General features: G+C 37.6%; 1 protein-coding gene across 1 annotated transcript in view; it reads left to right on the top strand.

Annotated features, from left to right (window-relative positions):
• LOC136768143 (cadherin-10) overlaps window positions 1-13,728 on the top strand; it is a 66,855-nt gene extending 53,127 nt beyond the window's left edge. Inside the window, exons 6-12 of the mRNA XM_066722199.1 lie at window positions 2,853-3,040; window positions 5,630-5,883; window positions 8,130-8,266; window positions 9,260-9,381; window positions 9,796-9,904; window positions 10,221-10,472; window positions 12,706-13,728. Of these exons, the coding sequence (XP_066578296.1) occupies window positions 2,853-3,040; window positions 5,630-5,883; window positions 8,130-8,266; window positions 9,260-9,381; window positions 9,796-9,904; window positions 10,221-10,472; window positions 12,706-13,196 (1,553 nt within the window). The 3' untranslated portion in view covers window positions 13,197-13,728. The remainder of the gene's footprint in view (window positions 1-2,852; window positions 3,041-5,629; window positions 5,884-8,129; window positions 8,267-9,259; window positions 9,382-9,795; window positions 9,905-10,220; window positions 10,473-12,705) is intronic.
• The last annotated feature ends 2,288 nt before the right edge of the window (window positions 13,729-16,016 follow it).

The following is a 16,016-nucleotide window of genomic DNA, read 5'->3' as shown; positions in this document are numbered from 1 at the left end:
TGCACTGTGTATATATATATATACACTCACCTAAAGGATTATTAGGAACACCTGTTCAATTTCTCATTAATGCAATTATCTAACCAACCAATCACATGGCAGTTGCTTCAATGCATTTAGGGGTGTGGTCCTGGTCAAGACAATCTCCTGAACTCCAAACTGAATGTCTGAATGGGAAAGAAAGGTGATTTAAGCAATTTTGAGTGTGGCATGGTTGTTGGTGCCAGACGGGCCGGTCTGAGTATTTCACAATCTGCTCAGTTACTGGGATTTTCACGCACAACCATTTCTAGGGTTTACAAAGAATGGTGTGAAAAGGGAAAAACATCCAGTATGCGGCAGTCCTGTGGGCGAAAATGCCTTGTTGATGCTAGAGGTCAGAGGAGAATGGGCCGACTGATTCAAGCTGATAGAAGAGCAACTTTGACTGAAATAACCACTCGTTACAACCGAGGTATGCAGCAAAGCATTTGTGAAGCCACAACACGTACAACCATGAGGCAGATGGGCTACAACAGCAGAAGACCCCACCGGGTACCACTCATCTCCACTACAAATAGGAAAAAGAGGCTACAATTTGCACAAGCTCACCAAAATTGGACAGTTGAAGACTGGAAAAATGTTGCCTGGTCTGATGAGTCTCGATTTCTGTTGAGACATTCAGATGGTAGAGTCAGAATTTGGCGTAAACAGAATGAGAACATGGATCCATCATGCCTTGTTACCACTGTGCAGGCTGCTGGTGGTGGTGTAATGGTGTGGGGGATGTTTTCTTGGCACACTTTAGGCCCCTTAGTGCCAATTGGGCATCGTATAAATTCCACGGCCTACCTGAGCATTGTTTCTGACCATGTCCATCCCTTTATGACCACATGTACCCATCCTCTGATGGCTACTTCCAGCAGGATAATGCACCATGTCACAAAGGTCGAATCATTTCAAATTGGTTTCTTGAACATGACAATGAGTTCACTGTACTAAACTGGCCCCCACAGTCACCAGATCTCAACCCAATAGAGCATCTTTGGGATGTGGTGGAACGGGAGCTTCGTGCCCTGGATGTGCATCCCACAAATCTCCATCAACTGCAAGATGCTATCCTATCAATATGGGCCAACATTTCTAAAGAATGCTTTCAGCACCTTGTTGAATCAATGCCACGTAGAATTAAGGCAGTTCTGAAGGCGAAAGGGGGTCAAACACAGTATTAGTATGGTGTTCCTAATAATCCTTTAGGTGAGTGTATACACACACACATATATATATATATATATAGTGGCGATAACCACCATAGACTGCTATTCAGTATCAAGTAGCTTTAAGTCTATAAAGAAAAGGTCTGTCCCAATATTTCAAAGTTTATTCAAATTACATTAGTTTTGAACTGAATTTGCACTTTGTTCTATGCTCTATACCAGTGGTTTTCAAACCGGTCCTGGAGTACCCCCTGCCCTGCTGTTTTTTGTTCCGAGGATTTAATTGCTTAATTGAATTCTTAATTGACATAAAGCAATATACCATTCAACTAAGTAATTTAAAACCAGCAGGGCAGTGGGTACTACAGGACCGGTTTGAAACCCCTGCTCTAAACATAATGAAAAAGCCTTTGATAAAAATAAAATCATAAATGGCAATTAAGATAAATAAATACAATAATTAGTGCAAGGTTTCATGTACATTAGTAAAGGAATATAAGCCCAGTTGATGCTATTTTACTATATATCAATGTAAAATTACAATTAGACTGGTTTATCAGTTAAATTATTAGAGGAAGATCTCTACAACAGACACAAATCATGATAAATTAAATTACATGACTGAGACAGAATACTGGACACAAACTGTTTCTTTTTTTATCCTTATGTTTAATACACACAGAGACACACACATATTTCAGATATATACAAATCAATTGCTCAGCATCTATTTAATATGTAGACACTGCAGTTGAACATGACTGTAGAATACAATCCATTGTACAGAATATTTCAGCAGATGCCTAAATAACAATCAGATTATTTTAACAACAAAAAAAAATACATAAGCAGTGCAGGGGAGGAAAGCATGCAGAGAATCTTAAAACACGGGCACAGTTTCTTTATTAAGTTTTATCATCTAAGCTCACCTAGAAGTGTAAAACTTTCAGTGTGAACCTCATTCGGGGCAAGTGGGATACCAAGATTTCAGCTGAACAAATTCAATTTTAACCATCAATAACATTTTTATTTTTACCATTCTCCTTATGGTTTTCCTTCTCCTGCACAGCGCAACATTTACCCAGGATGACCATCCTGTAATGATCCTGTAATGATGATTTAGGGGCGTTTTATACACGGGTGTATCTCAAGACTAAATTAATCAGGTAAATAAATGAAGGTTGGGTGAAGGAGCACATAAAAAGTGACAAACAATAGATGATCCAGCAGTTATTTTAATTGATTTATTTTCAACTCAAGTAATGAGAGTACATTTAAATAAATATAAAATAAAGCTGTTTCATTTTAAAATAATATATGTGCAATTTAATGTGCTACTTAAATACTTAATTTAATATAGAATCTTTCAGAGTTCAGCAATAGCGCTTTCTACCTCTTAACTCTTATCATAAATCAGTTTAAACATTTGAGACTAAAATGAACAATCCAATTAAAATAAATGAGAAACTAGTCTTTCTTTTCAAATAAATACCTTGAAGAATACATGCTAAACACAATGTTTTTGAATAAAGACTTTTAATTTCAATCAAGCACCTTCAAGTTTACTTATTTCCAGCTAAAAATAACAAATGAATGAATGAAATAATAATAGAACAGGACAGACACCTCACTCTGTATTTCAATTGTTTCTTCAAGGTTCCTACCATCTTACCACTTCAGAATCTGCAGAAATTGGATCTGCGATTGGCCGGATCAAAGCTAATGATGCAGATGTAGGAGAGAATGCTGACATTCAATATTCAATCATCGGGGGGGATGGGCAGGATATGTTTAATATTGTCACTGACAGAACAACACAGGAAGGTGTCATAACTGTAAAAAAGGTAAATAATTAATTAGTTTCACCCTGTACTGTATTATATAGATTGTTGCATGCATTCCCTTTTTTCCCCAAAGCTATTTTTATATAATATTATGCATAGGTGAAGTGTGTGTGTGTGTGTGTGTGGGGGGGGGGGGGGTAGCCGTAGCCTGAGAAAGTAATCTTCTAAATTGAACATATCATGTCCTATTAACTTAATAAAGGTGCTTAATTCAGTATGCTGTCAAAAGGTACTTATTCCCTCTTGCATTGAGCAAGGTATCCTTGCCATGGCTATTTCTTTCACTGTAGCGTCTGCCTTTTCAGAATCACACAATAAATCATGCAAATCACTGGAGAATACGCAAAAGAGAATATGTATTAGCCACTTCAGATTAAAGATCCAAACTGAATATTTAAATGTGTAAGTAATGTGCGAGGTATATCAGCAGATCCAGCCTGCATTTTTTTTTTTCTTTTTTTACAGTTGGGCTTTTCGATTCAGAATGTTGGGAGATCATTAAAGTTTTTGGAAATAAAGCAAGGGAAAATTAGAGTTAACTATACAGTTAATTTACATATACTTGTGCCGATTACTTACAAACTGTTGCAGATTGGGGCAGGGGGTTTAACAGGTTTAAAATGGGTGGCATATGCATTAAATCTATGATGAAAGCATTTTAAAATCTCTTACAAAAATAAATAAAACATAGTAACGATAGGTGGCATATGCAACCGTGGTTATCTGAGAAAAGAAGCACTGGCCAAGGGGGAGGGGTTTTCAGCACACATCGCTGGAACATATTAAAGACTTTTGTCTATCAAAGCCGCCATTGGCCCTTGTGCCCGTCACTCAAACAGGACCCTTCCACTTCCTGTTTGTATAAAGGGTAACGTCTGCACAAAGATTTCCTCTTTTTACCAGGAGCTAGAACTTCCGTGCGACCTTGCAACCCTTGGGCAGTGCTTCTTTTCTCAGATAACCATGGTTGCATATGCACCCTATCATTATCTTTCGAGTTAGAAGCACTGCCCAAGGGGGAGGGGGGTTACAGTATAACCAAACCATCGCAAGGGAGGAGGCAGCGAGCTGGTCAGAGAGATTGCCCCAAAGCATACCTTCTAGGAGCTGTACCAACTATGATAGAAGCCACAGGGGCCCCTAGGGGCCATATCTGGGCTGCCTGATCTTCTCCAGAACCACTGGGAGAAGAGGGAACGGTGGGAATGTGTAGAGGAGACAGTGCGGCCACGTGTGGGCTAGCGCGTCGATCCCCAGGGTCACTGACTGATCCCGAACAGGGAACCATAGGGGACAATGTGTGGACTCTGCCGAAGTGAAGAGATCCACCTCTGCCCTGCCTAGTAGGGCTAGATGGAAAGCAGAATCAACCGAAGCCCTGTCCTCACTTGGAGAGGGGGAAAGCCGGACGATGCGGCGGGAGGAGGAGGAACAGGGTCTCTCCATCCCGTCAGTACCACACTCGTGCGAGTGCTCCGGTCAGCGCGGGCACTGAAGGCACAGCAGCAGCCGAGGAGCTCTCGCGACAACACGTTCAAGCCTAGTCGCACCACGTGTGCCGGGGGGTACCGGGGACACGGGGCGCCGCTCTGTTCGGAATCTGGAGGCTCACGGTAGAAAAACCACCAGCCGAAGCGGGGCTTAACACACCAGAATCACTGCACGGATGAGTGAGCGCAGCAGAGCTCAATCCAGTAAACTGGAAGAGCGAGACCTCTTCCAGCCGCAGCCCCGGGCTGTAGTGCGGCGCAAGCCGGCGGAGGAGTCCCTCTTGCAGGCAAGGTCTCTTACGACAGCCCGAGGCTTAAGCCGGGTGGCCGGCCTCGGCTATTACTGCCGCTGCGTACGCTCTCGCTGTCGAGAAAGAAGTCCTGTGGACAAAAACCAACACGCGAACTAGCCTGAATAATAATAATAATAATAATAATAATAATAATAATAATAATAATAATAAACGATTTGTAGTCGCGTGAAAGCCGAGACGAACCGAGGCGCCGGCGGACTTCCGCGGCGTGGACAGAACAAAACAGCGTGGCTAATTTAAATACAATTAAAATAGCACAACAACACACAACTGTAGCGAATCGGTGGAAGGAAAGCACAGTATGTGCTGCCAGCCAACCAAAAAACGCAGAACGCTCTCTTACACGTCTTGATGAACCAAGGCGAAGGGAAAAAGAGGAAGTCTTTGTGCAGACATCACCTTTTATACAAACAGGAACCGGAAGGGTCCTGTTTGAGTGACGGGCACAAGGGCCAATGGCAGCTTTGATAGACAAAAGTCTTCGATGCGTTCCAGCAATGTGCGCTGAAAACCCCTCCCCCTTGGGCAGTGCTTCTGACTCGAAAGATAATTAATAATAAATTTTAAAAATGCAGAGAAGTTTGAGTTCTGAGTACTCCCTGCTATTTGTTTGGTGGTGTTGTTAAATAATTAATGTTTATATATATATATATATATATATATATATATATATTCAACCAACCTCAATACATTTCTCACCTCAACATACTATATGGAGCAGTACAAAAATTGCCTAGATAACCATATATCACTAACATTGATTGTATTTGTTTTTTTGTGCCTAGCAACTGGATTTTGAAAACAAAAGGATGTACACTTTAAAGGTGGAGGCTACTAATACACACCTTGACCATCGCTTCCTTCACCTCGGTCCTTTCAAAGACACAGCAACTGTGAAGATCACACTTCAGGATGTGGACGAGTCTCCTGTGTTCAGTAGATCTTCCTACATTATTGAAGTGCATGAAGATACAATTCCTGGTAGCCTCATAGGAGCAGTTACTGCCTGGGACCCAGATGCCGCTAATCATCCGGTCAGGTAAGAAATGTTTCAGTAAGCGTTTAATTTAGATGTACCTTTCCATTATGTACTATCCTATTACATATCAGCTGACATGCTAAAAGGGTGCTTATCGCCATCAGTATGATTTCTCCTCCACCTGAACCCCCACAGCACCCAGGTAGAGATCATTAGCTATAGTAGAACTATTGATTCTTACTTCACCTGTCATAGGAGGCCAATTAAGCCAATTGATTAGATAATTACATCAAAGACATGTTCAACCTTATTATTTGTCACCTGGCCCTTCTGGGTGTATGCACAGTGAGAGTCAATGGCAGAGTGACATGAAGTGAATATGCAACCATTTATATTATTTTCCAATGACACTGCAGTATAAATGCCAGAACAGTTCTCTGTGTGGTGCCCCTGTTGAGAATATTATCCCAGTGTGAAGATTTGAGCATGCTACATTAGCATGCTAAGACTCACTGAGCCCTTTGTCTGGTGTGCTTCTTAAACAGATGGTCTAAATACTTTCATATTGTGTGTATTCAATTGCCCTTGCCTGCCTTGCATGTGCATTTCTTGAATATGTGTGGAAAAGAAGCAGCTGATACTTACAAATGATTATGTAGAAAATATAAATATTGAATGTTATGCTGCTGCAAAAAAGAAATTATGAAACTAATAAGAATGATCAACTCCAGAATACATGCAGACGGAGTCACTGCATTAAACACGCTTTGCAATTTAAACCTTGATAGAATTCAATTATATCAAAGGAAGCTCATTAAGGTACACAGTGAGGTACATAGTGAGTTATTTCAAACAACAGCTATAAATTTGAAAGTGATTAATATCCATCCATCCAACACTTCAAAATGGAAAATGACTCATGGAACAAGGAGCCAATATTTAATTGCATGTTCTGCTATATTGAACTTCCCCTATTCCTGTTAAATTCATATTTTTTTATTACAAAGTCTCACAGTTTCCATTTGGAATCTGCTTGTCTTTGCCCATTACACAACAGTAAGCGGTAATTTGTTGTTTTAATTGGCTTACAGAACGTTAAATTACTGACCACTGGCGTTTTAGGAACACAGGCTTTGAAATCTCTTGATTTCATTCCAAAACAAATGATGTGATGTAGGTCATTTGGAGAAAAGCGGTGTACTATGGATTGTACTATAATTTATTAGTTTTCTGAAGCATATGCCATCTATTTTCACTTTTGCGCTGTTAGCTGCTTTGTTTAAAAATGTGCTTAAAAAGGTTTGGTTTTAAAAATTCCAGCAATTATTATCGTTGTGGTTGTTGTTAGAGGTGGTGTTGTTGTTAATACTACTACTAATTATAATAATACATTAGTTACAATTAATTTTGAATTGAAGCATGAAGTATGTTCCTTCCTAACTTCCAAGTTGAAAGCCAATGCTTAAACGTTTTAAAGCATAGTGCATGTATTTCTGGATAGTGTGTATTTAGTCATGCTGATTTGTAAATGTACCTCTGTGAGTGTTTCTTGGTCCTACAGGAACTGACTCATTGGCCTTGGCATTATTGAAGGCTAGGGGATTAGTGTCACTTCACTAAGCCGCAGCAACCTCTAATGTTATAGTCCTGCTAAAATGCAGAGCGCTTGCATAATCTATGATTGCAAAATATCTTAGAAATCATGTTAAGGATAATAATTCTGTATCTAAAATGCATGATTACACACAGGCCCTGATCCAAATAACAAATGCCAATCACTCTCCATTTGTAAATTAGAATTACAGTACTTGATGGCAGCTTTTTTCTTGATGCAGGATATTTCATCCCACCTATTGAAATCCTGCCAATCTAGTACTGTGTTTTCAATTTGAGATTGTAAGGTGCATTACAATGGGGTGTTGTTAGAGTCATAGATTAATTTGTTCTATTTAAAGCATTTTTGGAGTTGCAAAAAATTACTGCATCACGTGTAACAGGTGAAAAGTTATTTGTCTAGAAAGTGAGATATGAGCATATCTATTGTTAATGTAACTAGATTGTTATCATTTCTGCAATAAAAGATAAAGTAAGTTATATATCACAATCATCCTCAGCCCATATCAATCCATTTGATAGCTTCCTTTGTCCATATTTACTTTTCATATATTACTTACAAACATTAATGTATGTATTTGTTTGTGGATAATAAAAAAGTATTATATAAATATCCTAAAAAACATCATATCAAATTTGAGATGCTTTATGTAACCAAATGTCATGACATGGACTCATTCTGTATTTTGCAGGTACTCTATTGACAGACATACAGATTTAGACAGACTGTTCAATGTTGACTCTGGAAATGGTTCCATTTCGACATTGCAACCTCTTGATCGTGAGATGGCAAAATGGCAAAATATTTCAATTGTTGCAACTGAAATAAGTGAGTTCAATAAATGTGTGTGTGTGTGTGTGTGTGTGTGTGTGTGCATGCTTCTTTACTATTGGAGATCATATTTGTTCTGGAACACATTGAAAGTGAAAACACTAACTGTGTTTTTAATTTGTGATTGGTGATATGCAAGACTATGTGAATATTTGCTGACATCTTGGTCTGCACTATTTCAAAAAACAGACTTACAGCTCAATGCCAAACATTTATGTGTAAACTATGACTGGAGAGTTTATATTGATAGTGCTTGGTGCCTGAATGGGCATTGAGTAATTTTCTTTATTTTCTTCCACATTGTGTGGATTTGTAAGCAATTATAAGGCTTACAAGCTATTCATATTTGCCATAAAATAGCCATTAAAGCTAATTAAATATTGTGACCTATAAGCAATGTATTAATCTTTCACATGTTGTATTCGTGTGTTTATGAATTTCTGTAAATGTGTCTGTTTTGAGCAATACAGTACAGTGGGCTCCAAACTTGCATTGCTTCTGTGGCAAACCTTTTATACCCCACGGAAAGAGGTGACCTTTGTAAGTCTCCATAGAGTTCCATGAGCTTCCAAGAGACCTGAAGCAGGATTATTTTGTCAGGATTTAATTTTGTGATATTTGGAAAAATATGATAATTCTGTTGTTAAATATATGATGTAGTTTTGTACAGAGTTGTTAGAATTAACATTGTATATATTGTCATGTATTTGACACTTGCATTTATTCTGTTAAATTGTCTTTTTGTTCCAATTTGTCAAGGGTATACATTTTGGAGGCCACTGTATATGTTTTATTAATAAATGCATGAATAAATAAATAGTCCTCATGGTGACTGCAAATCATACAGCAAAACAAATTCAGAAATATACAAAGTTATAATTTATTTTATTATTTTACTTATATATATTATTGTTACCCAAACAATCCCATTGAATGCTAGTGTAACTAACTGACATTTGTTCAAATATGTGTTCACAATTTCTGTTTCAGATAATCCCAGACAGACGAGCCGTGTCCCAGTTTTCATTAAGGTTTTGGATGTCAATGATAACGCTCCAGAGTTTGCCATGTTTTATGAAACCTTTGTGTGTGAAAATGTAAAAGCCGGACAGGTAAATACCCTGTACTGTATACCTTAATAACTTGGCTAGGCTATATCCAGTAAGAGACCCTTATTCTTTTAGTTCAAATAACTGTAATCCCAAAAGTACATTAATAAAGCAATCATAGTACTAAGCTATTTAATCCCTTACATATTTACATAATAATTGAATCTGGAAAGCACTCTCTGAAACATAATACATTCATTTATAATACGTGCAATTAATTGTGGGTTTCATGACACTACAGATATGAATAATATAAATACATACAGATAAATCAATGCAACCTCTTATAAGGTAAGTCATACTAGATTCATAAAACAGTAAAAAAATAACACACAAACCAATTAATATGTATGGGTGATTTATACTTCAAAATAGTTTCATAACAGCCTTTTTTTCCTTTTGTCTTTTTATCCACAGCTGATACAGACTATAAGTGCTGTTGACACGGATGAACCTCTCATTGGCCACAAATTTGCCTTCAGTTTAAGCACCCCAAATCCAAACTTTACAATTTTTGACAATGAAGGTAAACCAATCTGTTTGCATATGTATTAATATGCATACATTACTGTTATAGATTAGGTTCTGGTACCACTTGGATTGCTCCAGGGTCGAAGCCTGCATGCGTGGGAGTGCATTTGTGCATGTATAATTTAAACATGAACTCTACCATGTTCAATATTAACATTATTTCTTCAATAAGTGTTTGGTTTATTTATTTATTTATAGTTTTTCAATCAAGTAGTACCAGGGACATTGTGTTTGAAGTTGACTGCTGTTACACGAGTGCCATACTGTGTGATAATGTTTGCTGACTGTATGATTATTCAAATTATTTCTAGATAATACAGCTAGAATTCTAACAAGAAGAAGTGGATTTAGTCGACGTGAAATGAGTGCCTACCTTCTGCCAGTTGTTATATCTGACAATGACTATCCTATTCAGAGTAGCACAAGCACATTGACTATTCGAGTTTGTGCCTGTGACAGCAGAGGCAATATGCAGTCCTGTAATGCTGAAGCTCTGATGCTGCCTGCTGGTCTCAGCACTGGAGCCTTAGTTGCTATCCTTCTCTGCATCATTATTCTTCTCAGTGAGTATCTGCTTGCCTTCTTGAATTTCGACTTTTTCACCAGTTCCCATACCCACATCACAATTCATCCAAAAACATGGCACCACGAAAGATCTGCTGCATTTGAAATATGCCTACAGTGGGCGATGCCGAGAATGATGTCTAAACAGTTCAACTGTGTCCGGTAATTGTTTTTCAGATTTAATTGAACAGCTGACGCAAATCTCTGGTTTAGTGTTACTTAGAGGTCCTATATTAGAGATACCAGAGAATGAGTAGGATAGTTCGATTTAGGGTTCTAATAATGGCGGTCTCAAAGATGTCTCAGAAATTGATTTGCAAATGTAATGCCGCTACAAGCCTTACACAAAGCCAAAGGGATAATGAGAGACCAACCTTGAAGCCTGCTGTCAACAAAGTGTTCTTATGGCAACTGAAGGCAATACAGCACAAAAATATGTCGTCTTCAACTGGCAGTTTGAATTGAAACAGGTTTCACAACCCGTTAATTACATTAGAATGCACACCCTACCGGTTCCATAAAAGTGAGCATGCAGTGTCTTTCAAGGCATGTTTGAAAATGATTTGTGTTAGTCTATTCCTCTGACATGAAATCCCTGTGGTGCAAATAAATTATTTACCTGGAAATTCTAACATTTACTGGGGCTAATTTGCAGTTTGTCAGCTTTAGACTTTCAACTTTAGTGTTCCTTACAAACTTTGTGTACAGATCCTTGACATGTCATTTACCTTCACAGTAGTACCAATATAACTCTTTATACAGGCTGTGGAAACTATGGGTTTATGCTTTCTCTGAACTGTTTTGTGAGGTAGGTCAGAAATGACATAAAATACCCAGAAGAACAGAAGCTTACTGGAGTATAGCATTGTAAAATTGCAGTAAAGTAAGGGTGTTAAATCATCATAAATCATGGTGAGGTATAATCAACCATGCAACAAACCATGGAAAATGTTGGTGTTTGCAGCAAAATAGGCATGGGAAAACAGTGATTAAAATGCATTTGTGTAAATTAAGGTTGTTAAAATGTCTTGCATATCACACAGTTTAACATGATGTTCCAGTGCTGGTGTTTTACTTTGTTTTTAGTATAACTTTATACCCAGTATTATTTATTATGTAAAAAAAAAACAGATCAATCAAGTGGTCTTCAAAAACAGTAGCAGTCAAATGTTTGTCTGGTTATTTGTAGTGTTTGAAAATCTAATCACAATCAAAAGTAGAAAGCTTTCTGTTATTTATTAGGCAAAACACAAACATAAAAAATGTCAACCCTGACCCCCCAATCCATGATTTCTGATAGTTCAATGAAACGGGTATTCTGCCTCTGGCAATAGTCATACTGGTTTATTTAGCCAAACCTGAACTTGTGAGAACAAATTAATCAAGGCAGGCTGCCTGGAGTGGATAGTTGCTGCTGCTAGTCCCTACTCTGTCATTTGACAGTGCGATTTATTCCTTTCTGTGTGATTCACAGTCTTGGGGAAAAAACAACAACAATGACCTATACTTCTCAACCCAACATTCTGACAGCTGCTCATTATTTGTGGGTTGTCTTCCTTGAGCCTTTGAAGAAGTGTCTTATTTTCCCCTTTCCGGCACCTACAGGAGATCATTCATCTGTAACAACAGCATACAATAGGGTCCTGCTCAATTCAGACTCCATTGTATGGGGGGTTGGAGCCGGATGAGTTTTGTCTCGTGGAACATAGGAAAATATCTGTGTTTGTCAAGGACGGAGAGTTCTGGTAAAATACATGGTTCATGTCTTGGCTGAGTAGATTACACAGTATATGCAACAAGAAGTAAGATTAGACCAAATCAAAACTTTGTCCTACCCATGAAAGTAAAACTCTATACCCTATCACGGTTTAATTTATTGTAAGAAGCCATTGTATATTTTTTATAAATCAGAACGTGATAGGGTACCACGTTGTAATTTTCAATCCGTGGGTTGTATATGAATATATATGAAAATTAGAATACAGTGTCGAAGTTCCATTCCAACATAATACATATCTCTTACCTTTCAATACAGTTTGACATAATGCACCTGCATTTTTTAAATCAGTTGATCAATCATATTTCGCTGATACCTTAGCCTGAAAACCGTTGCCACAATTTAGTGGTGATTAGTAAAACTGATTATTTTCTTCCCTGGTATATTCAAGAGGTTCCTATATGTATGACACATGCTCTTGTACATGTATCATAGTCTTAATATCTTTCTTGTAGTTATAGTGGTGCTGTTTGCAGCCCTACGAAGGCAGAAGAAAAAGGAACCTCTGATCATCTCCAAAGAGGATGTCAGAGACAACATTGTCAGCTACAATGATGAAGGAGGTGGAGAGGAAGACACCCAGGCCTTTGATATTGGCACACTGAGGAATCCAGAAGTGATGGATGCTAACAAGCTCCGAAGGGATATCATCCCAGAGATGTTATTTCCTTTCCGTCGGACATCGCCTATTAAGGATAATGCAGATGTCAGAGACTTCATTAATAGTAGGTTACAAGAAAATGATACAGATCCAACAGCTCCTCCATATGACTCACTTGCCACCTATGCCTATGAAGGGAATGGATCTATAGCCGAGTCATTAAGCTCACTGGAGTCGGCGGCAACAGATGGCGACCAAGATTATGACTACCTAAGTAATTGGGGACCTCAGTTCAAAAAGCTGGCAGACATGTATATAGGAAAAGATACTGACAAAGACACTTAGCTGAAGGCAGAGCTTTTTCACTGCTGCTATGTGAAAAATAACAGAGCGACTCTTTGGACTCTAAAATCCGTGGAGACTTGAATATTGTTAAACTACTAACTTTCCATTTTGTTTTTCATATTCTTCTTATTTTTTACATTATGAGTTTGTATTTAGTTTTTTTTTTTTTGTAAATTGGTGAAGATGCCTTTCAGACATTAGGACTTTTGTGAAATGGTGTGGACAATGTGTTTTGTATCTACAAGAAGAGAGATAGTAGTCTTGTATACTATCAGTGTTTATGGAAAACAATGTAAGCTTTTTTCTTCAGACTCAATTTAAAAAGTGACCTGTATAAAATGTTTTAAAACAGCAGAACTATTTGATTCTTTCTTGTTTTTGCTTTATTAAACAATGTTACTGTGAAAGGTTGGTAAAGTTGTCAAACTGTGGTTTAAGTTAATCAAGTAGACGTATACAATGTTGAGGATGTGCACCCTATAGAATAATTGTCATACATTACATCCATGTTGTTTGAATGCTGTCATATTGTTTTATATTTATATTTTTATATTTATTTTAATAAAAAATTGTAAATATAAAAATGCTTTATTTTTTTAACTGAGCACCAATTGTTCAGTGCTGTCAGTCATGATTGCCGTTATTTTCTATCTTTGAGGCTGAGAGAAGAAGAGGCATTTTCAAGCATGGATTTGATTAAACCACTTTGAATCTGTGCACTCAACTTCACTCTGCACCTACAACCAGTGGAAAGAATAAATTAAGAAGATCTGGTCAATCTGCATAGACTGTAGGATTAAACACAATGCAGTTACAGAAGGTGGGCAACTCCTCAACATCAAGATATTAATCTGCTGGTTATTCCCAGCCTGATGTAGCTGGCACAGTTACCAGGGTACAGAAACTCTGGAATCCGCTGGTGTATAACGTATAACTTGGACTCTCACATATAATCTGAAAACAGAATAATAAAGTCTGCCTACCGTATAAAAAATGCAATTTACTGATTATGATTGATGTATTTAATAGCAAACACAATTACCCAGATGTCTGAATGTTAAATAATAAGTCACGTTAATCGCAAAATTTAGTTTTATTTAGTGGTGTGCTGGACATTTTTTTTTTAAATCGATTCATATTTGATTATTATTATTATTTTCTTTTTCGATTCATCGATTATTTCTTGACATTTAATAATGGCACTCTTACTATATTCTATAATATGAACACTACAGTATTCATTTGTTTATCTTACTCTGTCCATGTTCAAACAGCAAGTATTAACTAATTTAAAAACATGACATAAATTTACTTTTAAATTATTTATATTAACCATATACTTTTTTCTCATTGTTCTTTTTTTTTAATAATACTGCCTGTTCATACCTAGCATTTCTCGTTTTACAAAATGCAGGCTCTAACACCATGCATCTAAAGTAACAACAAACAACATCTTAAAATCTTAAAAATGTAAACCGACAAAACGACAAAAAGGTAGTTGTGTAAAATAATAAAACTATTATTGTTGCTCCTACAGAAATGTATATGTGTATGTATATATATATATATATATATATACACACAAATAAAAGCACACTAATGCTATGTTTTGTATTTTATAAGTCGCCCTGGACACGGGTGTCTGCTAAGAAATAATAATAATAATTACAAAACAACACTAAACCTTTCCAGAAGGGAACAAAAACAAGTATTGTTGTGGAAATTGTTTTTGAAAACTGCTCATATCTACAAACAGTAACATAGGCAAACACATTATGAAACAACAGACACAAAAGTGAATGAACAGAAATATATGAAATGTAGAAATGAAGCACCGATGGCCGGAATCTGGGGGCCACCTAGGCCCCTGTTAGGTTCCAGGGGCAAGGGCCCTGAGGGACCTTTTTCTATTTCATGGGTGTCAATGTCAAATGTCATCAACCTACAACTACCAAAAGTACTAAAATAACATTTTAATGTTATAAAACATACATTTTAAAACATAAATTGCCTTGCCTCCACTGTTTGGTAAATTAAATTCTTACTGTCTAACCAGGACCAGCGAAATTTATTTTTATGAACTGAATGTATTTATTTGTTCTCGTGTTAAAATTCACAAGCATCAATGATTGAAACCAGAAGAGATTTATATTGCGATGCCTGCTTGGTCCATATTACAATCTGACTGTATGTGACAAATCAATGTTTACATCACAATGCACTTTCTCTCTTTTTAAATTGTCCACAAGATAACTTAAAGTATGTATTGTAACGACTTAGGATTTCATCTTCATCGCAGCAAATAATGGAGGGGACACAGGATTCAAAGAACAGGAACTTTTATTGAGCACCATTACTTTTCCGGCTGGAGTGATCGTCTTTCTCCCCACTGCACTGCTACAAACTGTACACACTCCCGCACTACTACTCCCCTCTGAACTGCCTGCGTGGGAACCGGGCACTCCTATTTAATTCCTCTGGCTCCGTGACTGGCTCCTCCAATCACGGCGCCTCTTGTGCTCCCAAGCAGGGCCAACCTTTAACCCCGCTATAACACAAGCATGCACGCCACATGAACACAACACACAGCACGCACACTACAAACTGCCCCACCCCCAATACACAGACAGTACGCACACTTACACACAGCCCCCGTGTCTCCCATTAACAGTCAGTTTGCCGGGTCGCTACAGTATGCATGTATACATATATACACACATACATACATACCTTTATATATACACTCACCTAAAGGATTATTAGGAACACCTGTTCAATTTCTCATTAATGCAATTATCTAACCAACCGATCACATGGCAG

Source organism: Amia ocellicauda, chromosome 2 (genome assembly GCF_036373705.1).
Source record: "Amia ocellicauda isolate fAmiCal2 chromosome 2, fAmiCal2.hap1, whole genome shotgun sequence".
NCBI classification, from domain to species: Eukaryota; Metazoa; Chordata; class Actinopteri; order Amiiformes; family Amiidae; genus Amia; species Amia ocellicauda.
This window is presented reverse-complemented; position numbering and strand designations above follow the sequence as displayed.